General features: G+C 39.5%; 1 protein-coding gene across 1 annotated transcript; it reads left to right on the top strand.

Annotated features, from left to right (window-relative positions):
- The first annotated feature begins 14,175 nt into the window (after positions 1–14,175).
- On the top strand, positions 14,176–18,735 carry LOC126585472 (uncharacterized). The gene is made up of 2 exons (XM_050249919.1): positions 14,176–14,296; positions 14,399–18,735. Exons 1-2 carry the CDS (start codon positions 14,209–14,211, stop codon positions 16,447–16,449), a joined length of 2,139 nt encoding a protein of 712 aa, XP_050105876.1. The 5' UTR covers positions 14,176–14,208; the 3' UTR covers positions 16,450–18,735.
- The last annotated feature ends 8,580 nt before the right edge of the window (positions 18,736–27,315 follow it).

The following is a 27,315-nucleotide window of genomic DNA, read 5'->3' as shown; positions in this document are numbered from 1 at the left end:
GTGTATTTGGTGTGGAGCTAGGTCCAGCTTTGTTGTTGTCAAATCTGTAAGCATGCTCCTTCAACTTCTTTTGCATCTTGGTGAGGTAATGTTCTTTGTCGTTAACGGTGTTTTCATTCTTCCTTCTAAGATTTAAAGTGGAGGAGAAATCATACCTAGCCTTTGACATGAGTTTGTAGACGTTTGGGTCGAAACCTTCTTTGGTCCTCTTGGTTGGAAAAGAGCTTGATTCTGCCCCCTTTGGCAGGGTTTTACAAAGCCTTATGGTGGTTTTGAAACTTTAGCGTTGCCCAACTATGTCAGAGGTAAAACTGCATTTGTTTTGAGGAGCTTTACATCGTCCTTGTATAGCTGTGTGTCGATTTTGCTTGTTCCATTTCGAATAGGGATTGCCTTTCTTTATTCTTAGTACTGGGATATATTGGAAGATGGGTGTGTTTGGTCCTTTTGAGGGCGTCACATTCTCTTTAGTTGTTATGGGCTTAGCAGGCTCATCGTCGTTTTTGCTTGAAGATGGCACAACTTCCCCTTCTTGTTTCTTGGGTACAGCTTGCCATTCTTGTTTCTTAGGTGCGGCTTTGCCTATGGATTTGATTTCTTTTGGAAGAGCTTTAGGCACCATGTCTTCATCCATATAGAACTCGGCGTCCGCGAAGTGTGATTCGATTTTAGTGAATGGCTTGGTGTTGCCTCGCATCAATCACATAGAATAGCATGCTTGATTTAAATTCGCCAATGGTCATCTCCACTCGGATCCTACCCATCATTTTTTGTTCTTCTTGGTTAAAACCATGGATTATGAGGTAGCTTTGGGATAGTTATTTAACTTGATGCCGATTGTGGTCATTGTTGACTTTAGCATGATGTTTATGGTCGATCCACCATCCACAAGCATACATTTGACTTTATGCTCCCTTATGTACCTAGAGACGAAGAGAGGACGGTTGTGAGGCTTTGATCCCAGCAGCAAATCTTTATCAGTGAAGTTGATTGTGTCATGGGCAACACAACACATGGCATACTCATGTGGCCGAAGTTTCAAGCCTTCGTCTTTGCTTTCTTGCACTTTGTGGTCGTCGAGACTGGCCAAGACCGCTACTAGTGCTTTTCGCATCTTCTTGGACATTAGTAGTGCTTCCTCGATGTTAAAATATGTTGGCAAGCCTTTTTTAGGCTTAAAGGTCTTCTCTTCCTTGACAGCGATAGCTTTGCCTTTTGAGGGCTCTTTTATCTCCACTTCAACCATGTGATAGGCCACGGAAGTACACTGTTGGAAGAAGTCCTTCGAGAAGTACTCGTGCAAGGAGACAGGAATGCATGGCTCTTGCTCCATATGTTCCCCAACGTACATTGGCTTAGCAGCTCTTACGTTTCTTTTGGGTTTCCTACTGTTACGGTGGCGGTGCTTTCTCCTTTGTTCCACCTTTGACCTTGTGGCTTGTGGTCTTGGCTTCCTTATCCTTTTGTAGGTCACCAGTGTCCACGCTTATTCATCATTGGTAGGTGCATTTTGGTCGCTTGCCTCCAACAATGGTTGTGCAGAAGATGTTGTGTAGTTTAAGCATAGACGGGAGTAGTCATGTGTCACTTGGAAAGGCACGGGATCGAAGGATCCAAACACGATCGTAGTAATATGTATTGCAGCCGTGACTTCAAGGTCAAGCCCGATTTGCCCTTGTTGTGCTAGCTTCATGATGAGCTCTTTAAGGATGAAGCACTTGCCAATAGGATAACTCACGATACGATGATACTTGCAGTACCTAGGATTGTTAATGTGATTCATCTTTTTGGGGCGTTTGCATTTAGGTAACTCAATTACCTTTTTCTTCAACAGGTCGTCTAGCATTGCAGCCACGTCAGAGTAAAGAAAAGGGTACGTCTTCTGCTCAAGTTCCTTCAATGTGTTTTTGTACCTGTCTTGGGTGCGAAAAGGCTCACCTCTATTCATCTCCTTCGTTTAGTTTTTGGAGAAGATCTTGAAGGGCATGTATGAGGTCTTGATGGGGATAGTATTGATGGTAAAAGCTTCCTTGGTGGGCTTCTTCCCAGTCTTGTCTACCTTTGGGGCAAACAACTTATCCTTCTTGAAGTCGGTGATTGGCTTCTTCTTCCTATGATTGGTGATACTCAACTCTATGTCGTGGGAACGGGTTGCCAGCTCCTCAAATGTTCTAAGTTTTATGCCTTGGATGATGTAATGTAACCCCCAATGCATGCCTTGAAAACACATCTCAATGGCGAAGGTTTCAAAAAACCGATCTTTGCAATCCAGACTTAATGAATGCCACATATTGATGTAGTTGACAATAGGTTCATCCTGCAACTATTTCGTACTCGTCAGCTCAGCATGTTTACAGTGCGGCAAGTGTTTTAGAAGTTGTAAAGGAATTCCCTTTCAAGCTGGTCCCAGCTGCTGATGGACTCGAGCTCAAGGTCGGTGTACCAGTCAAAGGTATTACCTTTTAGCGAGCGCACTAACTGCTTGACGAGATAGTCTCCCTCCGTCCCAGCATTGTTGCAAGTTTCAATGAAATGGGCAATATATTGTTTAGGATTGCCCTTTCCATTGAATTGCATAAATTTGGGTGGCTGATAACCCCTTAACATCCTCAAGGCGTCAATATTTTTAGAGTATGGCTTTGAGTACGGCAAAAAATAATGCGAGCTTCCTTCATATGGCGCCTTGATCATGCTTGTGATCATCTCTTGCAGCTGTTGGATAAAGAGAGATCCCATGAGTGTCATAGCTCGATCTACCTTTAGCTTATCCTCATTTTTGTCCATCAGAGGCTCCTCCTTTTCGTTAGTTTCTTCCTTTGGTGGATAAACCTTCAGGTCAGCTTTCTTGTCGTGCTGCACTTCTAGACGGTTGACGAGTGTAACAATCTACAAGTTATTTTCCTCCACAATCCTTGTCAGCCTTGCTATTACTTCGCTTATTTGTGCCAGCTGCTCTTCTATTAAAGTCGCACTAATAGTCATGACTTGCATGGCTACCGGATATGAGCTGCTGCTTAAGTCAGCATCTAAAGTCAATGACTCGAAGTACCTCTTCAAGCTTTCTTCCCTTGACGCCCTTAGTGAGGCCAAGGTGATCACAAGCTCGTGCCTCGAGTGCTCTTGCTCCTTTGGCAAAGTTGATGTAGGGGTGGAAGGCACGGCAAAGTTGTTGTAGGTGTTTTTGGAGATTCTTTCCTCACATCCTCAAGGAGCAAATGAGCATCAAAAGGAAGAAAATCACAAGGAAGACCCAAGGAGCTAGGAGGTGACTTGAAGGCCCTCCACTTGGGTGAATCCCTTGTGTAAACAAGGATGAGCTTCAAGGGTAATGAATCTCTAAATCCTTCATTCTCTTTAATGTTGTTAAAGAGTCTTGTGGTTCACCATTCACTAGGCTTTGAAAGTCATGGGTTTTAGAATTGTTTTTTAATGCATGCCTACTTTAATTTGTTAATAGTTTGCCTATGTGTTCAAATATTCTCACATGTTCTTAGCTAGGACAATTTTTCCTTCAAGTGGTATCAAGAGCCTAGGTCTAGTTTATGGTGAATCCTTTTGGGTTTTGTGTTTTTCATGGTTTGTGATTTAAATGTTGTAAATGTTACAAACTTTGTTCTTGCTTTTGAATATAAATTTTTGCTTGAAAATTTAGCATCTCAAATGTTGTAGATGTAGTTCATATAAGCATGAATATTGGAACTAAAATTTGGTGCCATGTATGTGGGGAGATTCGGCCAAATCCAAAGGGTGGATTTTTGGGTTCATGTTTGTCTTGTTAAAAGAGTTTTAAAGTGACTTTTGGAACCCCCAAGTACCCTAGGATGTTAACCCTCTTTTATGTAGTGAAAATTTGAGTTTTATTGAGTGAAAACACTCATGGAGCTCTTATGAGTTTTCATGTGTGTTCTTCAATGTTCTTGATGTTCTTACCAAGATCAAAAAGTTTTGGTGTTTTGATTCAATATGTTTGTTGCTTTGAATAAAGTTTTGGTTTATTATTGATTGGTGATGGATAGATGATTTATGCTTTTATTATTTGACAAAACATTTTTCTTACAACCCATCCCAATCAACCTTTACCTCACCTACCTATCCACTTGCACCAAACACTTTCAAATTTTGAATTTTTCACCAAAAACCTTTTTCCCCCTCCTTTTTCACTACCAAAACCGGCCACCCCTTAGTGGGGGTACTTTTGGGGCTTTCATGCAATTACAGAAAGTTTTGATACTTTTGTGTATTTGCACTTTGACCCAAAAGTTTACGTTTTTACGTTAAGACCCAAAAACGCTAAAGGACAAATTGTTTTGCTCCTTTAATGAAGTTTTTATTATTGTTGAAATTTTTGGGTTCTAGTTGTAATTACATGAAGTTGTGGACTCTTAAACCAATCATATGATGATCCTTTACGGACATTTCACATGTTAAACTAATCTAGTTTAATATCAAGGGCAAAGATTATTGTTTGAGCCGTCTCATATAAATGTTATACGCTTAAACGATAAGTCCAAGGAATATGTGATTGGGAGAATGCGATCTAAAGAAGTTAGATTCATGAGACCATTCTTTCTTATACATATCCTAAACGTTCCTGATCATAGGATTGCCAATTGGGCATGGACAGTCCGTTAAGATCAGTACGTGCTGTGTCTTCTCTCAGGAAGAGTGACTGGTCTCGAGTCATTGGTGTGATTGACACCAAGACAAGCATGTAGGTGCTCAATAGCGAATGAGTCCACTAAACACGATCAACGAAGAGTTCTCCTACTCATGTCACATGAGAACTCATGGTTGGGATAATGCAAATTAGTCCTTTGACCTGAGGCATCATAGTTGTCTTGTGGTTAGGTCCTTGATCTTTGATTATGTCAAAGTCACTCCATTCGCGGGTGTCCACGGCATAGTTGGGGTTAAGCCACTTAGCCATGGAGGCAATTGAATGTGCAACAAGGGATCTCTAACCTTCAAACCGTTTGTGGGAGAATACTCTATGATATGATTAAGAATCTCTAGCCAGAGTATGAATGAGATTTAGGAAGTCGTTCCAAATCACATTCAAGGTAATCATATAAGCACACGAATCACATTGGATAGTAGACATAAATAAACTATCAAACCAAACAATGTGGTCAAGAGTATTGTATTAGAGAAATACCGTATCGCATTTGTAATCCTAAATTGAATAGGTTCTCCACCTCTTCTGATTAGCTTGGGTAACCATGATATGCTGCTAGGTGTCACTCATGGTTTGTGGAAGCCCAATAAAACCCTATGGCCGGCCATTTAGAGGAAGGGTAGTGAACTTGCTTTAATTACAAGTTTGCCACTCCAATGAATAAAGGTATAAATATGACTTTATAGCCAAAATTCATTTAGGGTTTCTTTTGGAGAAAAGATGAGAACACAAGCTCTCTTTTCTCTCTAAAGAGGCCTGCCACCCTTGGAGGGATTAGCTAGTAATCTTTCTCCTCCAAGGTCACTCATATCTTCTTCACATCTTACCTTGGTGTGGAGACTTAGAGGTTCTCTATTTTGAGAACTTGGAGAAACATATTCTTCCATCCAAATCCATGGATCTAAGAAGCAAGGAATGAAGGCCCTCTCCTTAGGTGATTAGCCTTTGCTTATGCAAAGAGGAATCTACAAAGGTATAAATTTCTCAACTCACTTTGATTTGAGTTGAGTCTTGGTTCACCAATCTACTAGGCTTTGAATTTCATGGTTAATGTTTTGTTTTTAAGTGCATACAAGCATGATTCCGCCTTTTAATTGTTAATTGCATGCTATAGATGTTGCTTAAATGAACATGTTTTTCACAAAATTTCCTTCATGGTGAGCCTCCTATACCCCGCTAAGAGTTCAACATAACTTTCGAATTCCATTGAGGGATGTGGAATTTGCCAAAAATAGTGGGTGGTACTATTTGATTTAAGACCCAATCAAGTAGTTTTAAAATCAACAATCTAATACGATTTCTGCTATGTTATGTAGTTAATGACATGCCTAAAATTACACCCACCATTATACTTGACAAAAAGGGCCTTAGGGGCCAACGTTTCCTTGCTTGGTATCGCCACATTGAGAATGTCTCAAAGGTGAAAGACATATTATATGTGCTTAAGCAATCCCCTCCTCATGTACCTCCTACGAAACTAGCTTTAAAGGAAGAGTGTCAAAATTATGATAGACACTATGAGGATGACTTACAAGCCAAATGCTTAATCCTCACTTCACTTAGTGAGGAGCTTATGAAGCTACATAAGCACATGGACACTTCTTGTGCCATGGTTGAAAGTTTGCATAAGATGCATGACATTGAGACTAGTAATGTACGATTCTCAAACGTTTGTAGTCTATTGAATGCCAAAATGGCAAAGGGGACATCGGTTCATAAACATGGACAAAAGATGGAAAGGATCTTTCAAGATCTTGAAAGTTTAGGAACTTCCATCGATGGGAAAATGGCCCAAGACTTTTTCCTTGCATCTCTCTCGAATGATTTCACTAAGTTTATTGTAAACTATAAAGTGAATAGATTTGATCATACTTTTACCGAGATGATTGACATGTGCTGTAAGTTTGAACAAGGTTTCAAAAAGGACAGTGGGAGTGAGAATGCAATCACAAGGAAAAGGTTACATAAGAAGAAGGCAATAAAATCCAAAGGAACATGCTTTCATTGTGGAAAGGATGAACGTTGGAAGAAGAAATACAGGGTGCGCATTGGGAGCCTTATGACACGAACTTTAGAATGGACTATTTCTGTCATAGAGAGTGCTTTTACAGTGAGCTCCAATTCCTGGATATTTGATTCAGGCGCTAGTCAACATATCTGCAATTCGTTGCAGGGACTAACAGGGAGCAGGACACTGCGCAATGGGGAGATGATTGTGCGAGTTGGGAACGGCACTAAGATCTCTGCAAAAGAAATAGGCACCTACATGCTTAAACTACCCTCTAGGGAAGTCCTGGAACATAAAAATTGTTTATATTTTCCTTCATGTATAAAGAATTTGATTTATATCTCTAAGCTTTTACGAGATGGGCACTCAATATTGGTTGACAAAATGAGTTGCACTTTATACTTGAACGGTCGTATTATCTCTCATGGTAATATGATAAAGGGACTTTTTCACCTAGAGATAAGTAGTGGGATGCACTGTATTGAAAGCAGGAATACCTCAAAACCCAAAAGGGCTAGAAAAGAAGTTAACCAAGAAAAGATGTGGCATCTTAAACTTGGACATGTGAACCTTGATAAGATTCGCAAGATGTCGAAAGATGGATATTTCCGCCCATTAGGTAATGACCAAATGGGTACTTGTGAATGTTGCTTAAAAGGGAAGATGACCAAATCTCCATTCACTAGGAAAGGAGAGCATGCCACTAAAATTCTAGGGTTAATCCACACTGACATATGTGGACCTATCTCTACTATGTCGAGAGGAGGCTTCTCCTACTATATCACATTCACCGACGATCACTCTCGGTTTAGCTAAGTGTATCTTATGAAGTACAAGTCAGAATCCTTTGAAAGGTTCAAAGAATTCAAGAATGAAGTTGAGAAGCAGACTAGGAAACGGATAAAGATCCTAAGATCAGATCGAGGGGGAGAGTATCTAAGTAGCGAGTTCCTAAATTATCTCAAAGAGTGTGGAATAATATCACAGTGGACTCCACCGGGAACTCCACAACTTAATGGAGTTTCTGGAAGGAAAAATCGAACCTTGATGAACATGGTTCGTTCTATGATGAGTTTCGCCGATCTACCAGTAACATTCTGGGGATACGCTCTATATACAACAGCTTACTTGCTTAATAGAGTACCTTCCAAGTTAGTTTCACAGACGCCCTATGAGATATGGCATGGAAGAAAGCCAAGTCTTAATCACATTAAGATTTGGGGTTGTGAAGCATATGTCAAGAAGCTTGAAGCTACTAAGCTTGAAGCGAGATCAGTTAGGTGCTATTTTGTGGGATATCCTAGAGAAACTATGGGATATGAGTTATACCATCCTGACGACCAAAAAGTCTTTGTCGCCAGAACTGCTAAGTTTCTAAAGGACAAATTTGTTCTCAAAGGAACTATAAGTAAAACGATGGAAATTAATGAGATTAATGATGAACCATAAATAAGCACTCGACAAGTTGACAACCCTATTCCTATACCCCTAGCTCCACATAGATCTGAAAAGGTGAGCAAGCCACCTAAGAGGTATGGCTTAGATAATGACTTTGGGGAATTGCACCTTCTAGGTGACAATGACACAAAAGAGGACCCTAGGGACTACACTGAAGCAATGTCCGACATTGACTCAAAAAGATAGCAAGAGGCCATGAAATCTGAGATGGATTCCATGTATCAAAATCAGGTCTGGACTCTTGTAGACCCTCAAGAAGGTATAATACCTGTTGGAAACAAATGGGTCTTCAAGAGGAAGCTAGGCGCTGATGGGAACGTGGAGACTTACAAGGCTAGACTAGTAGCCAAGGGTTACAGGCAACGAAAAGGGATTGATTATGAAGAAACCTTCTCTCCTGTAGCCATGATTAAGTCCATTCGAATTTTGCTTGCTATAACTGCGTACCATGATTATGAGATATGGCAAATGGACACGAAGACAGCATTTCTAAATGGCTACCTAGAGGAAGAGCTCTATATGACTCAACCCGAAGGTTTCATGTCCAAGTCTGAAAGGACTAAGGTATGCAAGCTTCAGAGGTCCATTTGTGGACTTAAGCAAGCCTCTAGGAGCTGGAACATTCGTTTTGATACTGAAAGCAAATCATTTGGTTTTTCTCAAAACGAAGACGACAATTATTTTTATCAAAAGGTCGTTGGGGATGCAGTTGCATTCCTAGTATTATACGTAGATGACATATTACTATTCGGGAATGACACTGCAGTACTTTCTTCTGTAAAAGTGTGGTTGTCCAAAACCTTCCACATGAAAGATTTAGGAGATGCATCTTATGTACTTGGGATAAAGCTCTATCGTGATAGATCTAGAAAATTAATTGGATTATCCCAATCTATGTACATAGATAAAGTGCTAAGTAGGTTCCAGATGGAATAATCTAAGAAAGGTCTTCTTCTTGTGAGACATGGAATTCACCTTTCTAAGTCCATGGGACCTAAGACTCCTGAAGAGATACGGCAGATGAGTGTTATTCCTTATGCTTCCACCATAGAAAGTCTCATGTATGCCATGATATGCACAAGACCTGATATCGCATATGCTATGAGCATTACTAATCCATATCAATCTAACCCAGGATCAGAACACTGGGCAACTGTCAAGACGGTCCTTAAGTACTTAAGAAGAACTAAGGACATGTTCCTCGTTTATGGAGGAGCAACAGAGTTGCGAGTGGAAGCCTATACAGACGTAGATTTCCAATCTGACGTCGATGATAGAAGTTCCAACTCCGAATATGTATTCACTCTAAATGGTGGGGTTGTTAGTTAGAAAAGCAAGAAACAAGATGTAATTGCTGATTCCACGACGGAGGCTGAATATGTCGCTGCAACTGAAACCGGCAAAGAAACGTTCTGGATGAAGAAGTTCATTACTGAACTTGGAGTGGTTCCAACCATTACATCACCAGTAACTTTGTACTGTGATAATAGTGGGGCGATAACTCAAGCCAAGGAACCCAGGGCTCATCAAAAGAATAAGCATTTTGACAAGCGCTTTAATATCATTAGAAGATATGCTGCTGAGGGGAAAGTCAACATCTTCAAGGTTGCCACAGCCGATAACGTAGCAGATCCACTGACAAAGCCAATGTCTCAAATCCAACTTGACCGCCATATGGAAAAGATGGGTATTAGATACATGGGAAGGTGGCTTTGAGTGTAAGTGGGAGATTGTTGGAAGTATGCCCACAAAGCCACTCATTTGATGTAATAGCTTTTAGAATACTTATTGTATTAAACTATTATATTGTATCATGTGTTTAAGCAATAAGGGAATCCAAGGAATGTATTTGATCTAAGAGATAAGTGATTCAAGTAAGTTAGATTAACGAGACCTTTCTCTTATGTTCATTCCTAAAACGTTCCTAGCCATAGGATTGCCAATTGGGCATTGACAATCCGCTAAGGTTAGTATGTGTTATGTCAACTCAAGCGTGAGTATGACTAGTCTCAAGTCATTTAGTATTGGACACAAAGACAAACACATAGGTGCTTGAAAGTGTAATCGAGTACACTGAACAACGTTCAAAAGAGAGTTCGAACATACATGTCATGTAAGAACTCGTTAGTTGCAATATGCAAAGTAGTCCTTTGACCTGAGACATCATAGATGTCTAATGGTTAGGTCCTTGATCTTTGATCATGTCAAAGGCATTCCAACGAGAGTGTCCACAGCATTGTTGGGGTCAAGCTATCTAGTCATGTAGGCATTGTTGGAAATATGCCCTACAAGTCAATCTTTGGAAGAAACCTTTCAGGACAATGAATGTGTGTATAGATGACTCTTATACATCAAAAAGGCAAAGATACTAATTAGGACTATCTCAATAAACGATATATGTCCTAAATAGTGAATCCATGGACAATGGATCGATGTAAGAAGTAATCTAATGATGTTAGACTACAGAGACCTTCTTCACATAACCATCATGTCCAAAAAGGTTCCTGGTCATATGATTGTCAGAAGGATACTGACAATGCAAAAACCAGTACATACTGTGTCCCCTTCAATTGGAAGGATGGAAAGTCTCATCCCATTCATGTAGTGACACTAAGACAGGTATGTAGGTGCCCATTAAGGGAATGAGTTCATTGAACACAATCGAACGAGAGTACTTGCATGAAGGTCTACTCACATGTCAAGCAAGTAACTCTAATGGTTGGAATAATGTAAGTAGTCCTTTGACCTGAGGCATCATAGTTGTCTTATGGTTAGGTCCTTGATCTTTGATTATGTCAAAGTCACTCCATTCGCGGGTGTCCACAGCATAGTTGGGGTTAAGCCACTTAGCCATGGAGGCAATTAAATGCGCAACAAGGGATCTCTAATCCTCGTTATGAGAGGAAGAATACTCTAAGATATGATTCGGGAATCTTCGGCCGAAGTATCGAGCGTAATAACAGAAAGCGTTCCTATACGAGTCAATTGAATCATATAACATGGAATAATCACATTAGGGGTTTGACATAATATATCCATACCCTAATAGTGTGATTGAGAGTATTGTTTTAGAGAAGGATCGAATTACATTGTAATTCCAACTGAATAGGTTCTCCGAACAAATTCTACATTAGCTTGGGTAGCCATGATATATGGTTAGATGTCACTCATGGCTTGTGAGTTCTTCTAGCTGATTAAATGTAGTTGATAGGAGCATATTTATGTGACTTAGTTGGCTTGTTCTTGTGCATTTATGTCGTGTTTCCTTAGTTATTTTAATGTTTAAAGTCATTTTCATGTGTTTTCAGACTCTAAGTACAAAGTATGCAAGAAGATGCATTTTGGAGGCCTTTGGAGCATGTTTCGGGCTTGGAATGGTTAGCAAATGCATGGGCCAAGTGGATGGACGAATTTGAGAACTAAAGAGGCCAAGAATATGAAGAATTATGGTCCAAAAGATGAAGAAAATAGCCCAAAAATCTGTCACCCCAACTTGCATTCCTTGCCATGCAAACCACATAGAATTCCCTTTGGATTCCATGCCATGCTTGATCACTCTTGTCCCCTACATAATTTTTAATTTCATGCTTCAATTCATTTAATTATTACACTCAATTGCTTGTTACCTCTTGTTCCCTTCACTCATTAGATTTTAGACAACATTTACATCCATTACATGCACCAATTGATGCTCCATCATTCACATTTAGAATCCCATGCCTTGTGTACCACATGTTGCTGCACCTTTGACCCATTTATTGACACATTTTCACCTCCCTTTCCATCTCTATGCAATGTACACAATCATTCATGCTCCCTAGCTTCAAGACCACTCCATTTTACCCTTCACACTTTGCATCATCACTTCATTTTCACCCTTGGACCATTGCACACCACACACACAAATTACCATGCATTTCATCCTTAACCTAACCTGATTTTCTAAGGTTTTTGGGGCCTATAAATACATGTTTACACCCCTTGGCCAAAGGACAATCCCCCATATTCATCATTTTATCACAGAAATTCGTCCATACACACCCTAGGAAGCAAAACACCCTAAAAACACCATTCTAGTGCCTAGAAAACATAACAGCCACTCCACCTTCTTCCACCCTCTTTGCCTAGTTCTCCACCACCTTCCAACCATCAAACACTCTTCCACACTCACCCTAAACCCCTCCATATCATTCCCCATCCATTCTACACCATAAATCCACCCAAAAATCTGTCCACAAGCTTCATGCCGCAACATGGAGGAAGGGAGATCCATTGATGCACTTGCTTTCCAAGTTGGAGCATTTTAGGTGTTTTCTTTCCTTTGATTTTAATGTCTAATTTTATGTATCTTTGTATTGCAAGAATGAGGAACTAAATCCCCTTAGTTGGGGGGTGATTCGAAACCATGTACATGCTTGCAATATGATTTGATTACATTCAGTTGTTATTTCATAAGTTGCGGATTCAATTCGTTCATCTACTTGATTGATAACTTATTTGTGTATGTTGATTGAGAGTGCACGCTTAGTTTTCATGCATGAATATGATGCTAGATTATGAGGGAGTTTCACCTAATAGTTACAATCTTATAATCACAAGTAGTGAAGGTCGCTTGAAAACGATCGCGTTGAATGAATTCTTGGCACTAGTTTCATGCTTATCATAGTAACGAATGCCTCGTCAACACTTATAGTTCTCATTGTGCTTCATGATTCTTGATTGTATCTTTATTGTGCTCATCACGTAAGGAACCTTTGAGGAATGCTTTGAATTGTTGTATGCGCTTTTCCATCCAATTCATTAACTTAAGGAGAACTTGAAGGTTAATTTAAGCGTATCTAATTAACTTGGGGTGTTGAGTTTCATAATTTATTGAAAGAACAACTGAAAATCATTTTGTTTGCAAGTGTGTCATGTGTGGAGAAGAACCTCCTAACTAGCCTTTTATCCATCATTTTCATCCAAAAACGTTTTACAATCTATTTTGTTTTAAAGTTTCTGTTTTGTTTTCAATTTTCGTCCAAAACAAATCCCCCTTTATTTTGAAGTCTTAGATTAGTTAGAAAGTGTTTTGATTTGTGTTTCTAAGTGTTTTGATTCAAGTTTTCATACAACTTCGTCCAAGTTCTTGTTAGGTTCTCAAAACTGCCCAGAAAGTGGTTTTTAGGCAGTTTTGAGTCATTAGGTTGCTGTTTTGAGTTTTATGTTTGTTTAAGTATTTTAAAGTATAGTTTTGCATTCTTTGAGTCTAGTTTAGTGTTTTAAATTTTGTTTTTATGTTTTTAAGTCAGTTTTCAAGTGTTTAGCAATCCCTCCTAATCCCCGGCCTAGAACGATCCCTACTTACATACTTTACTACATTTGATAAAAAGAGGGTTTAATTTGTGTGTTTAGTTATTTTACGCATCAAATTTTGGCGCCGTTGCCGGGGATTAGCAACTTTGCTAATCTCTTGGATTGTTTTCTTTCGAATTATTGTATTTTGTTTAAGTTTCTGTTTAAGTTGCTGATTTGTTTTGTTTTCTTTGTTTTTAGGTACTAGTTTATGACCCGTAGCTCACAACCTGTTCGTGAGCATATCTCCGACTTTGACGGTGATTTTGAGAGGACTTTGAGAAGGAAAAAGAAATTGCAAGAGTCTAATCCTCCTAGTCCCGAGCCTGAATTAGAAGAGCAAGAAGTTGAGGTTGAAGAGAAGGCCACGACACAAGTGGGTGGAGAAGAGCAAGGTATAGCCATGGACAACCGTACGCTCAAGGAGCTTGCCGCATCGGGTTTGGATAATGCCGCACCATTGTGTATCCAATATCCCATGGCTGCTCAAGGTAAAACTGAAGAGTTCGAGTTAAAGTCAAGTTTGCTCCACCACATTCCAAAGTTCCATGGGCTGTCCATGGAGGATCCGAACAAACATTTGAAGGAATTTGAAATGGTATGCTCAAGTATGACTCCAGTTACCGTTGACGGAAGTATTTTAAAGATGAAGGCTTTTCCATTCTCTTTAATGGACAAAGCCAAGGATTGGGTATACGAGTTGGCTCCCGGTACAGTTACATCTTGGGAGAGTATGAAGAGGGCGTTTCTGGAGAAGTTTTTCCCAACTTCTCGCATCATTCTTCTTCGTAAAAAAATAAGTGGAATTCAGCAAAGCCAAGGTGAATCTTTTCCATCTTATTATGAACGATTTAAATCACTTGTTGCTTCTTGTCCACAGCATCAGATGAAGGAGGAGTTACTTCTTCAATACTTTTACGAAGGTCTTTTACCACTTGAACGGCAAATGTTGGATGCTTCCGCGGGAGGAGCTCTAGTGGATAAGACACCTAGGGATGCCAAAACTCTCATTGCGAATCGAGCACTCAATGCACAACAATATGAAGGTGTTGGGCAAAGAGACACCCCACGGCCACATCATGTCAATGAGGTAAGTTCTATTTCTGAGTTACAATCCCAAATGGCTAACCTTACGTCTATGTTATCGCAGTTGGTTGAAGGCCCCAAAACGCAAGGAACTACAATCTGTGGTGTATGCTCCATTCAAGGACACCAATCTGATCAATGCCCTAAATTAATTGAGAATGGAGGATGGGAATCGGCCAATGCTGTGGGTTATGGGAATCAAAACCAACCAAGGAATGATCCTTTCTCCAATACATACAACCCGGGATGGCGTGATCACCCCAATTTCAGATGGAGAGATGCACCACAATATGGCCAACAAAGTGGATTCCAACAACCCCCGAGTTTCTTTCCAAGGCCAATGGAACCACAACCACCTCCTCAGGCACAATCTTCCCAAACTAACCCAGGTACGTCTATGAATGATGATAAAACATATCAGTTACTAACCACCATGGCGCAGGGAATGCAGAACCAAGCAAAGGAGGTTAATGAGCTGAAGAAGCAAATGGGCCAAATGGCCGAATTTTTGGGGCAATTACGTGAAAATGGTAAGTTACCAAGCACTACGGTGGTCAATCCAAAGGGTGGCTTCGAATCTGCAAAGGCTATCACATTACGAAGTGGAAAAGAGGTGAGAAACAAGGAAGATGAGAAGATACAACTCGAAGAAGATGAGAACACCTACCCCACGGCAAGGGTACCATCACCCATGCCGCAGCCATCTAAGACATCCCATCCGTCCACCTCAGGTAAGAATGTTCCAAATGTTGTGATTTCGAACACTAATCTGCCCAATGTCCCCTTTCCTAGCAGATTTTTGCAATCAAAGAACGAAGAGGAGGAAAAAGATGTTCTAGAGACATTTAGAAAGGTGCATGTCAACATTCCCCTCCTTGATGCCATAAAGCAAATCCCGAAGTATGCCAAGTGTTTAAAGAAGCTTTGTACAACAAAGAAACGTGTCCGGGAGAAAGAGGTGGTACATGTAAGTGAGAATGTCTCCGCCATCTTGCAACATAAACTACCCCCCAAATGCAAAGACCCGGGAAGTTTTACAATTCCATGTGTCATTGGTAATACCCGTTTCAAATCTGCCATGCTAGATTTAGGAGCATCTATTAATGTTATGCCATATTCTGTGTATGCATCTATGAATCTAGGAGCACTTAAACATGATGGTGTAATCATACAATTGGCCGATAGATCTAACGCTTATCCAAAGGGAGTTTTGGAAGACGTTTTAGTGCAGGTTGATCATTTAGTCTTCCCAGCGGATTTCTATGTCCTCGAAATGGATGAATCGGACCATGCCCCTTCATTGCCCATCCTCCTTGGAAGGCCATTCATGAAAACGGCTCAAACGAAGATTGATGTGGCCAAAGGATTAGTCACTATGGCATTTGGTGGTGACATGATTAGTTTCAAAATTTCTGAATCCATTGAGACTCCTAATGTTGTTCATTCTTGTTGTGCCATTGGTAAAATTGAAAAGATAAGACCGGACCATTCAGCACCAAGCACGAAGGATGCATCAAGAACCATGCAAGACGAGGGAATTGGAGTGGAGTACAAGGACCATACGGCCACTGCCCTCAAAATGCTCAAAGTGGCCGAAAGCACCATGGGGAAGAATGTTCACATTGCTGCCACTTCATCACATCACATAGGTAAGCCACCTAATCCAAATCCAATGCCATTTAAAGTTGATAGGTGGTTCCCTTCTTTGGTGCAGGTACCTAAGCAAATCCCCGATGGTGGGCGTATGAACATGAACCTTAGACAACACAACGCACCCATCAACAAACATCACTATCCATTTCCGTTCAAGGATGTAATCTACGAGAACTTTGTGGAGCATGTTGTGGAGGATATCCCACTGCATGCCGTGGGTTCCAAAGAGATTTGAAGGTGTTCATCGTCCGGCTGGAAGACGTTAAAGCAAGCGCTTTAAGGGAGGCAACCCATTTATTCTGCCTGATTGTCAATTTTATTACTTGTTTAATTATTTTTGGTTATGATTTTCTATTTTGAAATATTAACAAATATGCAAGGGATTTTTGACATTAAACTTCATGAAATGAACAGGAATCTGGGAAATAAAGAAACATAACATAATACAAGAGGAAGAGCCTTCACAAAGGCTGCTTGGGAGAGGTCGTAGTAGTCGGCGGAGTCGCAGTAGTTGGCGGAGTCTCAGTAGTCGGTGGGGCCACGGAAGGAGGAGGTATCAGAGGTTGATCAGTTGGAGCTTCACTGCGCGGTGCTGCCCCAGAAGACGAAGGCAGATGCTGTTGGAACAAACCCACAAACCTCCGGTGATCAAGTAAAATCTGACCATCAGTTTCCTGCAGCTGGTCAATTTTCCTCTTCATGTTTGTGGCATAACTGTGTGCAAGCTTATGCAATTGTTTATTTTCATGCTTGAGTCCTCTAATCTCCTCTTTGAGACTCTGTATTTCAGCCACCAACGATTCAACGTGACGGGTTCGAGCAAATAGGCGTTGGGCCATGTTGGACACAGAACCCGCACACTGCACGCTAAGAGCCAGAGACTCCTTAACCGCCAATTCATCAGACCGTCTAGCGAGCAGTCTGTTATCTCTGGGGGTGACAAGGTTCCGGGCCACCACCGCAGCTGTCATATCATTTTTCATCACCGAATCCCCCACGGTAAGGGGACCGGTAGGGGATATGAAGGATGGGCGCCATATGTTGTCTGGTGAAGGCGGAGCTGCCTCTTCACCAAGGTTCAAGTCAAAACGACGATCGGAAGGGCCAGACATTTTCAGAGGTGGTGAAGAAAGAAGAGAGGATGACTGATCAAGATTAAACAAGTGCAAGAAGGGAGTGTTTACAGGAGGGAGCTCAAGTGTGTTGTGGAACAAAATTAACGCCTCTATAAAAAGAAGAAATCAAAGAGGCGCTCCTCAGAGAAGCGTCCTCTCGCAAATCGAAGAGTCGGGGCTCCTTTCTCAAAAGTCGGATTCTTTTCTCAAAAGAGGCGTTTCATTTCTTAAAGGCTGGGCTTGCTCAGAAACCGCGAGCCGAACACCGAATTTCAAAAGATCAAATTGTCCAGACGTGTCGTCACTCGTCACATGCAACTGGTAGCTTTGCGGAAATTACGGGCAGCTTTGTCAGAAAGCGCGTAATTTGTACTATTCATCCATCCACCGGCTGCCGACAATGAGTGAGGGAATAGTTCCGGTTGTGAAGAAAAGTCCTATAAGTATCTACCTTCGCCTTCCACAGCAAAGGCACACCCTCTCAGCACTTCTTCATCTCCGAGAATGTATTTCCAACACACCCTCTCAAGTCACTCTGTATTTCTCATTCCCTGGGATACCCCTGCAAACAACCCATCCAGAGCAAAAGTATTTCATATCATAATGGTTGAAAGCAAGAGTATCTCATATCATGCATTCTCCATGTCCTTTTCCTTGTCTTTGTTCTAACCTGCAGGACATGGAGAAATTGCTCTCGAGTACTCGTCTTCCACTGCTGATGTACTTCCAAAGAAGCTGCCACATCTACCTGAAGAACAGATAAGGCAAGCGAAAATGATACCAGCAGCATGTGGAGACAACGTACAGAAGAAACAAGCAGAGAAGAATGCAGCTCGTACAATCAACCCAGCACAAGGAGTCCGAGCTGAAGAACTAGAGAAGCTGCCACATCTGCTTGGAGAACAAATAAGGAACTGCAACATCACCTCGTTCAAGAGTAAAGCTGTGGAAAGTCAACAAGATCAACTATCTCCAAAACCAGATTTGCGTTCTTAAACTCTACTCTGTCTGGTTTTTACTTTGCCATATTTGTCATGTTTATTTGTCGTTTATTATTTGCTTGTTTTTGGTGTGAGTATATGCTTGAAACATTGAGGACAATGTTTGATTTAAGTGTGGGGGGGTAACCATTGTTTTGCATGAAATTCGTAGAAATTTATCACCTATTACTTCTAGTGTTGTTCCTTGTTGTTTTAAGTATTTTTTTAAGCTGTTTTGGAGTGTTTCAATGTGTTTTGACATAAAAAATCCGAAAATTCATAAAAATTTGAAAAATTGTTTTTGAAAATCCAAAAAAAGAGTTGTTTTTGTGCGCTTATTTGTGTCTTAGGGTACCTTCCAACACAATGATGAGGATTCGGTTTGTAATTGCATGACTGTTAAAGAGAGTTATAAACATGGATGAAAGTTTGTTTTACTCTTTATTTATGCGTGGTTGTGGTTATAACTTATGAAATCACATGTAATCATAAAAGAAAAAAATTAGTTTTTGTAACATGCTTGAAGGAAAGAACTCAAACTAACGCTACAACCTTGTGAGACTTGAGCTTAAACGTTTATTTGGAGAGTTAAAATCTGTGCATTCTTGTTTTCTAAAGTCATTGCATGATCTCATTATTCTTTGCTTGGCTATTACTTAGAAGGCGTTTCATCATTTAGTTCCAAATGCTAGAACTCATGCCTATTTCATTCAAAGCATGCTATTGATTTGCATAAAACATTTTCAAGATGAAGTTGTGTAGTTACCACCACCAAAGCCAAACTGCCATGTATCCCATATCGTTATATGTTTAAGTTAACCCCATTGAGCCTTGATAGCCTACATTCTTTGTTAAACCACATTATCCTTACCTAGCCTAGTTTAGGACCATCCATACCCTTGTTCTTGAAGCATAGTAAAACATGATTCAAATTGAATTTCTTTTGATTAATGTATGGCAGAAAACAAGTGTGGGGGAAGTGTGAGTTATTATGCTTGTTGAAAAGAAAAGAAGAGTTGAAAAAAAAAAAAAAAAAAAAAAAAAAAAAAAAAAAAGTTTTAAAGTGCTGCTTGTTGAAGAAAGGGTCCAAAACATAGAATTCGGCCCTAATTATTGCTTGAATTTTCCCTTCGTGTCTAAAAGCTGATTTCTGCAATCTAAGTGAATTCTAAGTTTCAATTTCATTACTTTACTTGCTATTGCTTTAAGAACGATTGTTATCCTTATCCTTCATTTGTTAGCCATCACCCCAAGCCCCGTTACAACCCTTAACTTCATCTTGAGTGTCATGCGTTTCAATATGTGGAGTTTGAATTTGGTATGAGCATATGGTGTCACTGGTTCTCGCATCTAAGTAGTAGCATTCCATTCATGAGATCATATCTAAACATGCTTATTAACTCCAGAAATTGCTTTCTTTGTGATACATATATGTGAGCGTTCGTTTTCATATCTACATCAATCTTCTCACATATAACTAGTATAGGGTGTGTAGTTAGAAAATCTGAGTGAAAATTGAGTGCATATCTTGTAAGGAATTGAGTGATTTTTCTAAGGCATGTTACTACATCAAAAACGTTATTTTAATCGATTAATTGTGAACAAGTAAGTGGTGACTATGATTAAGTACGTGCTTAAGTGTGAAGATGACTCAAATCTGTGGGGATAATGATTTTTAACATGTCATGTGCATTGGAAATCCCTGAGGCAAATGTTGGAAGGTTTAGGTTGTGTTTTATTTGTTTTGTTTCGTTTTATCTCTTTGTTTTGCTCGAGGACTAGCAAAAGCTAAGTGTGGGGGAATTTGATAGGAGCATATTTATGTGACTTAGTGGCTTGTTCTTGTGCATTTATGTCGTGTTTCCTTAGTTATTTTAATGTTTAAAGTCATTTTCATGTGTTTTCAGACTCTAAGTACAAAGTATGCAAGAAGATGCATTTTGGAGGCCTTTGGAGCATGTTTCGGGCTTGGAATGGTTAGCAAATGCATGGGCCAAGTGGATGGACGAATTTGAGAACTAAAGAGGCCAAGAATATGAAGAATTATGGTCCAAAAGATGAAGAAAATAGCCCAAAAATCTGTCACCCCAACTTGCATTCCTTGCCATGCAAACCACATAGAATTCCCTTTGGATTCCATGCCATGCTTGATCACTCTTGTCCCCTACATAATTTTTAATTTCATGCTTCAATTCATTTAATTATTACACTCAATTGCTTGTTACCTCTTGTTCCCTTCACTCATTAGATTTTAGACAACATTTACATCCATTACATGCACCAATTGATGCTCCATCATTCACATTTAGAATCCCATGCCTTGTGTACCACATGTTGCTGCACCTTTGACCCATTTATTGACACATTTTCACCTCCCTTTCCATCTCTATGCAATGTACACAATCATTCATGCTCCCTAGCTTCAAGACCACTCCATTTTACCCTTCACACTTTGCATCATCACTTCATTTTCACCCTTGGACCATTGCACACCACACACACAAATTACCATGCATTTCATCCTTAACCTAACCTGATTTTCTAAGGTTTTTGGGGCCTATAAATACATGTTTACACCCCTTGGCCAAAGGACAATCCCCCATATTCATCATTTTATCACAGAAATTCGTCCATACACACCCTAGGAAGCAAAACACCCTAAAAACACCATTCTAGTGCCTAGAAAACATAACAGCCACTCCACCTTCTTCCACCCTCTTTGCCTAGTTCTCCACCACCTTCCAACCATCAAACACTCTTCCACACTCACCCTAAACCCCTCCATATCATTCCCCATCCATTCTACACCATAAATCCACCCAAAAATCTGTCCACAAGCTTCATGCCGCAACATGGAGGAAGGGAGATCCATTGATGCACTTGCTTTCCAAGTTGGAGCATTTTAGGTGTTTTCTTTCCTTTGATTTTAATGTCTAATTTTATGTATCTTTGTATTGCAAGAATGAGGAACTAAATCCCCTTAGTTGGGGGGTGATTCGAAACCATGTACATGCTTGCAATATGATTTGATTACATTCAGTTGTTATTTCATAAGTTGCGGATTCAATTCGTTCATCTACTTGATTGATAACTTATTTGTGTATGTTGATTGAGAGTGCACGCTTAGTTTTCATGCATGAATATGATGCTAGATTATGAGGGAGTTTCACCTAATAGTTACAATCTTATAATCACAAGTAGTGAAGGTCGCTTGAAAACGATCGCGTTGAATGAATTCTTGGCACTAGTTTCATGCTTATCATAGTAACGAATGCCTCGTCAACACTTATAGTTCTCATTGTGCTTCATGATTCTTGATTGTATCTTTATTGTGCTCATCACGTAAGGAACCTTTGAGGAATGCTTTGAATTGTTGTATGCGCTTTTCCATCCAATTCATTAACTTAAGGAGAACTTGAAGGTTAATTTAAGCGTATCTAATTAACTTGGGGTGTTGAGTTTCATAATTTATTGAAAGAACAACTGAAAATCATTTTGTTTGCAAGTGTGTCATGTGTGGAGAAGAACCTCCTAACTAGCCTTTTATCCATCATTTTCATCCAAAAACGTTTTACAATCTATTTTGTTTTAAAGTTTCTGTTTTGTTTTCAATTTTCGTCCAAAACAAATCCCCCTTTATTTTGAAGTCTTAGATTAGTTAGAAAGTGTTTTGATTTGTGTTTCTAAGTGTTTTGATTCAAGTTTTCATACAACTTCGTCCAAGTTCTTGTTAGGTTCTCAAAACTGCCCAGAAAGTGGTTTTTAGGCAGTTTTGAGTCATTAGGTTGCTGTTTTGAGTTTTATGTTTGTTTAAGTATTTTAAAGTATAGTTTTGCATTCTTTGAGTCTAGTTTAGTGTTTTAAATTTTGTTTTTATGTTTTTAAGTCAGTTTTCAAGTGTTTAGCAATCCCTCCTAATCCCCGGCCTAGAACGATCCCTACTTACATACTTTACTACATTTGATAAAAAGAGGGTTTAATTTGTGTGTTTAGTTATTTTACGCATCAGTAGTCGTGAAAGAAGAAGGTGAATTAAAAGTAAGTTTTAATTCACTAAGTGATTGGATTAAATATAATCAATTGGATTGGTGCCAATCACCTCACTGCCTTGCTAATTAGAACCTAAAATGATTGTACACCGATACACTCTTGTAGTGAGTAACTAATGGATGATGGAAATAATTAATTGGATTAATTAAGTGTTGTGATTAATTAGAAAGTCTAAAGAAATCATAAAAGCGATAAAAGATTGTTTTGGGCTTAAAGAAAAGTTCAGGTTAATATGGGCCCATTAAGCCGAAACCCATTGGGCTTTTATTTAAGCATAGGATGACTTGAAATAATAAAAGCCCAAAGCCCAAACAACACTAAAGGGGGCCGGCCAAATAAAGGGAAAGGGAGAGAGAGGAAGTCAAGTTGTTGACTTGTTTCTTTGTATTATAAAAGGAACTTTACAGTGAAAAATTCATTAGGGTTTTGTGTGTTGTTTTCACAAAAGGAAGAAAACATCTCTCTCTAAAACCACACAAGGCTGGCCACCATAAGGGAGATTTAGCTAATCATCTTCTCTCCCTTTTGGTTATTCCTCCATCCATCTCACTACACTAGTGGGTGTGGATCTTTAGAGGTCTTCAATCTTGGAGACTAAAGGAGAACCAAGGAACACTCATTCTAATAAAGTGGAGGAGGCAAGGAGGGAGGCTAGGCTCAAGGAGTTCAAGGAACAAAGGGCTTGGAGGTGGTCCATCCTTGGTCTAAAGTCTAGATCAAGAGGTATAAAACTAAACCTACACTTTGTTCTTCACTAAAATGTTTTGATGCATCTTATATAAACCTATGCATCTTGAAGGGGATTTGCATAACTATAGCTTTGATATTATGTGATAACATGCTTTCGTTGCTTATGTATATAAATTTTGAATTGTATATGCATGCTAGTCACTAGAAATCCCACATGAATCTCATTATTTTCCCTTCAGGCATATGAATGCACAACAAGGGATCTCTAACCTTCCATGGTGGAAGGAGAATACTCTAAGATATGATTCGGGAGTCTTTGGCCAAAGCATACGAATATGACTTAGGAAGTATGTTCCAAATCATATTCAACTGAATCATATAAAGAAGTATCACATTGGATAGTAGACATAAAACAAACTATCACTCAAACAATGTGATTAAGAGTATTGTATGAGAGAATGACCGTATTGCATTGTAATTGTAACTGGATAGGTTCTCCAACCACTTCTACTTAGCTTGGGTAGCCATGACATACTGCTAGGTGTCACTCATGGTTTGTGGAAGCCCTGAAGATTAGCAAACACTAATCTTCAACAAAGGGAGAATCGAAATGTTGTTTCAATTCACAATCGATCGTTAAGAGTAACAATCGTCCACTGCCTCGCTAATTGGAACCTAATGGATCGTACACCGAGTAAGGATGAAAGTGAAGAAATATAAATGAGATGGATAAGCAATTAAATGGTTTAATTGAGAATGGTCAAGATTAATTAATTAGTTAATTAATTTTACGAAAGGTTCGTATTGGGCTTTTAAGTTAGTATTGGGCTTTGGGGTCCAAAAGGGTTTGGTCTACTAGGCCCATTATGTTTAAGTTGTATGACAACTAAAACAAATATGGGCAAGTAGCCCAATCACTTAATATGGCCGGCCATAGCAAGGCTAGTGGGAAGTTTTGCTTAATTGCAAGTTTCCCACTCACCTAAGAAAAGAGATATAAAAGCATCTTTATAGCTTTTACCTCATTAGGGTTTTCTTGAGACAAAGATGAGAAACACTTTCTCTCTGTTTCTCTAAAGGAGGCCGGCCACTTAGAAAAAATATAGCTAGCAATCCTTTCCTCTCTAAGTCATCCATTTCATCTTCACATCTCATCCTTGGTGTGGAGACTTAGAGACACCAAATCTTTGATGTTTTTGGAGATCCTTTCCTCACATCCTCAAGGAGCAAATGAGCATCAAAAGGAAGAAAATCACAAGGTGAAGGAATATTTTGTGAAAACATGTTCATTTAAGCAACATCAATAAGCATGCAATTAACAATTAAAGGCGGAATCATGCTTGCAGGCACTTAAAAACAAAACATTAACCATGAAATTCAAAGCCTAGTAGATTGGTGAACCAAGACTCAACTCAAATCAAAGTGAGTTGAGAAATATACCTTTGTAGATTCCTCTTTGCAAAAGCAAAGGCTAATCACCCAAAGAGAGGGCCTTCATTCCTTGCATCTTAAATCTATGGATTTGGATAGATGAATAGGTTTCTCCAAGTTCCCAAAATAGGGAACCTCTAAGTCTCTTCACCAAGGAGAGATTGGAGAATAAATGAGTGACCTTGGAGTAGTGGGATTGCAAGATGCACCCCCAAGGTGGCCGGCCTCTTTAGAGAGAAATGGAGAGACATGTTCTCTCCAATTTTCTCCAAAACAAACCCTTAATGAATTTTGGCTATAAAGTCATATTTATACCTTTATTCATTTGAGTGGCAAACTTGTAAATAAGTCCAAGTTCACTACCCTAACCAATATGGCCGACCATTAGGATATTTTGGACTAATTGGGCCTTTGTGAATCATTATTCATTAAGTTGTCATACAACTTATGTTAATGGGCTTGACGTTCGAAGCCCATTGGGCTTTAAGGTCCAAAACTATCCCGAGGTCTTTAACGAACTTATTCGTTTAATTAATTAACATATTAATTATTCCTTGCTATAAATAAATGATTAAACCATTTAATCATTCTTACTCATCTCCATTGTTTCTTCAATCTCCACCTTACACGGTGTGCGATCCATTAGGTTCCTTTTAGCGAGGCAGTGGGCGATTAAAACCATTTTATATCGATTGTGAATTGAAACTTACTTTCAATTCTCCCTTTAGTGATTACACACGTTTAGGGCTTCCACAAACCATGAGTGACACCTTGCAGCATATCATGGTTACCCAAGCTAATCAGAAGAGGTAGAGAAAACCTATTCAGTTTGGGATTACAAATGCAATACGGTCTTTCTCTAATACAATACTCTTGACCACATTGTTTGGTTTGATAGTTTATTTATTCATGTCTACTATCCAATGTGATTCGTGTGCTCATATGATTACCTTGAATGTGATTTAGAACGACTTTTCTAAATCTCATTCATACTCTGGCCAGAGATTCTAAATCATATCATAGAGTATTCTCCCTCAAACAGTTTGAAGGTTAGAGATCCCTTGTTGCGCATTCACTTGCCTCCATGGCTAAGTGGCTTAACCCCAACGATGCCATGGACACCCCGATGGGGTGACTTTGACATAATCAAAGATCAAGGACTTAACCACAAGACAACTGTGATGCCTCAGGTCAAAGGACTACTTTGCATTATCCCAACCATGAGTTCTCATGTGACATGAGTATGAGAACTCTTCGTTGATCGCGTTTAGTGAACTCATTCTCTACTGAGCACCTACGTACTTGTCTTGATGTCACACACACCAATGACTCGAGACTAGTCACTCTCCCTGAGAGAAGACATAGCACGTACCGATCTTGACGGACTGTCAATGCCCAATTGGCAATCCTATGATCAGGAACATTTAGGATGTGTCTACGAAAGAATGGTCTCATGAATCTAACTTCATTAGATTACATTCTCCCAATCACATATTCCTTAGACTTTATCGTTTAAGCATATAACATTTATATGAGACGGCTCAAACAATAATCTTTGGCCTTTATATTAAACTAGATTAGTTTAACATGTGAAATGTCCATAAAGTATCATCACATGATTGGTTTTAGGGAACATTTCCAACACAAGGAAGATCCAAGGAGCTAGGAGGTGACTTGAAGGCCCTCCACTTGGGTGAATCCCTTGTGTAAACAAGGATGAGCTTCAAGGGTAATGAATGTCTAAATCCTTCCTACTCTTTAATGTTGTTAAAGAGTCTTGTGGTTCACCATTCACTAGGCTTTGAAAGTCATGGGTTTTAGAATTGTTTTTTAATGCATGCCTACTTTAATTTGTTAATAGTTTTCCTATGTGTTCAAATATTCTCACATGTTCTTAGCTAGGACAAAATTTTTCCTTCAGAAATTGTCCCCCTTGAATGTAGAAATTGTCCACCTTGAATGTAGAAATTGTCGACCCTTTCAATGTAGAAAATTGTCGACCTTTTTGCTTGTCTAAGGACCTTGTATTTATAAACTTCTTAAAGCTTGCCCTTGGATAGATTTGGCTTTGATTTGTGTCTTGATTCGTCCATAGGAGAATTTAGGCATGATTCAATATGCAACCTGAATGTCAGATATGTCAGAGACGAGGTCATACAGCTCCCAACTGTTATCACAGGAATCCAAGTTCCAATCAAGTTCATTTGCAGGAATGTTAAATCTATGGAAAACGTGGACACATTGCACTGGATTGTTATCATCGCGGGAATTTTGCTTATTAGGGAGCACCTCCTCCTCCTTCATTACAAGTTGATCAAGAGTTTCCTTATCCATCATCTTCTACTTCATTTCCTGGTTCTTCTCAGCATAGTGCAGCTCTTCATGCTATGCAAGCTCAGCATGTGAATTCTTCTTCTCCTAATGATGTTTGGGTGGTTGACACCGAGGCTTCACATCACATGCCCTCTGATGTTCATAATCTTGCACAAGCTATTCCTTTTGAAGGTTCTGACAGGATTAAAATAGGCAATGGTCAAGGTTTGCCTATAAAGCACATTGGTTCTACTTTACTTCACACTCATTCACATACATTGAAATTGACTAATGTTTTACATGTTCCTCAAATTACAAAGGATTTGTTGTCTGTCAAACAATTATGTAAGGATAATAAGTGCTGGTTCATATGTGATGATGTGTGGTTTTATGTGCAGGACAAGGTAACAAAGGAGATCCTTTACAAAGGCAAGAGTAAGCCACATGAGTTGTTTCAGATTCCAGTTGCAATACCTATGCATTCTTCAGTGCAGATCAATACAGTTTCCGCATATATTAGGC

The sequence above is a fragment of the Malus sylvestris genome, chromosome 10 (genome assembly GCF_916048215.2).
Source record: "Malus sylvestris chromosome 10, drMalSylv7.2, whole genome shotgun sequence".
In the NCBI taxonomy this organism is placed as follows: Eukaryota; Viridiplantae; Streptophyta; class Magnoliopsida; order Rosales; family Rosaceae; genus Malus; species Malus sylvestris.
The sequence above is the reverse complement of the archived record's forward strand: the minus strand, read 5'-3'. Positions and strand labels throughout refer to the sequence as shown.

What these genes read in the sequence shown, in the direction of transcription:
- LOC126585472 (XM_050249919.1), top strand. Translation starts at nt 14,209, where the DNA reads ATGAAGAGGGCGTTTCTGGAGAAGTTTTTCCCAACTTCTCGCATCATT. An exon ending in TGGAATTCAGCAAAGCCAAG is followed by an intron (nt 14,297 to 14,398) that starts GTGAATCTTTTC and finishes ACTTTTACGAAG; the next exon opens with GTCTTTTACCACTTGAACGG.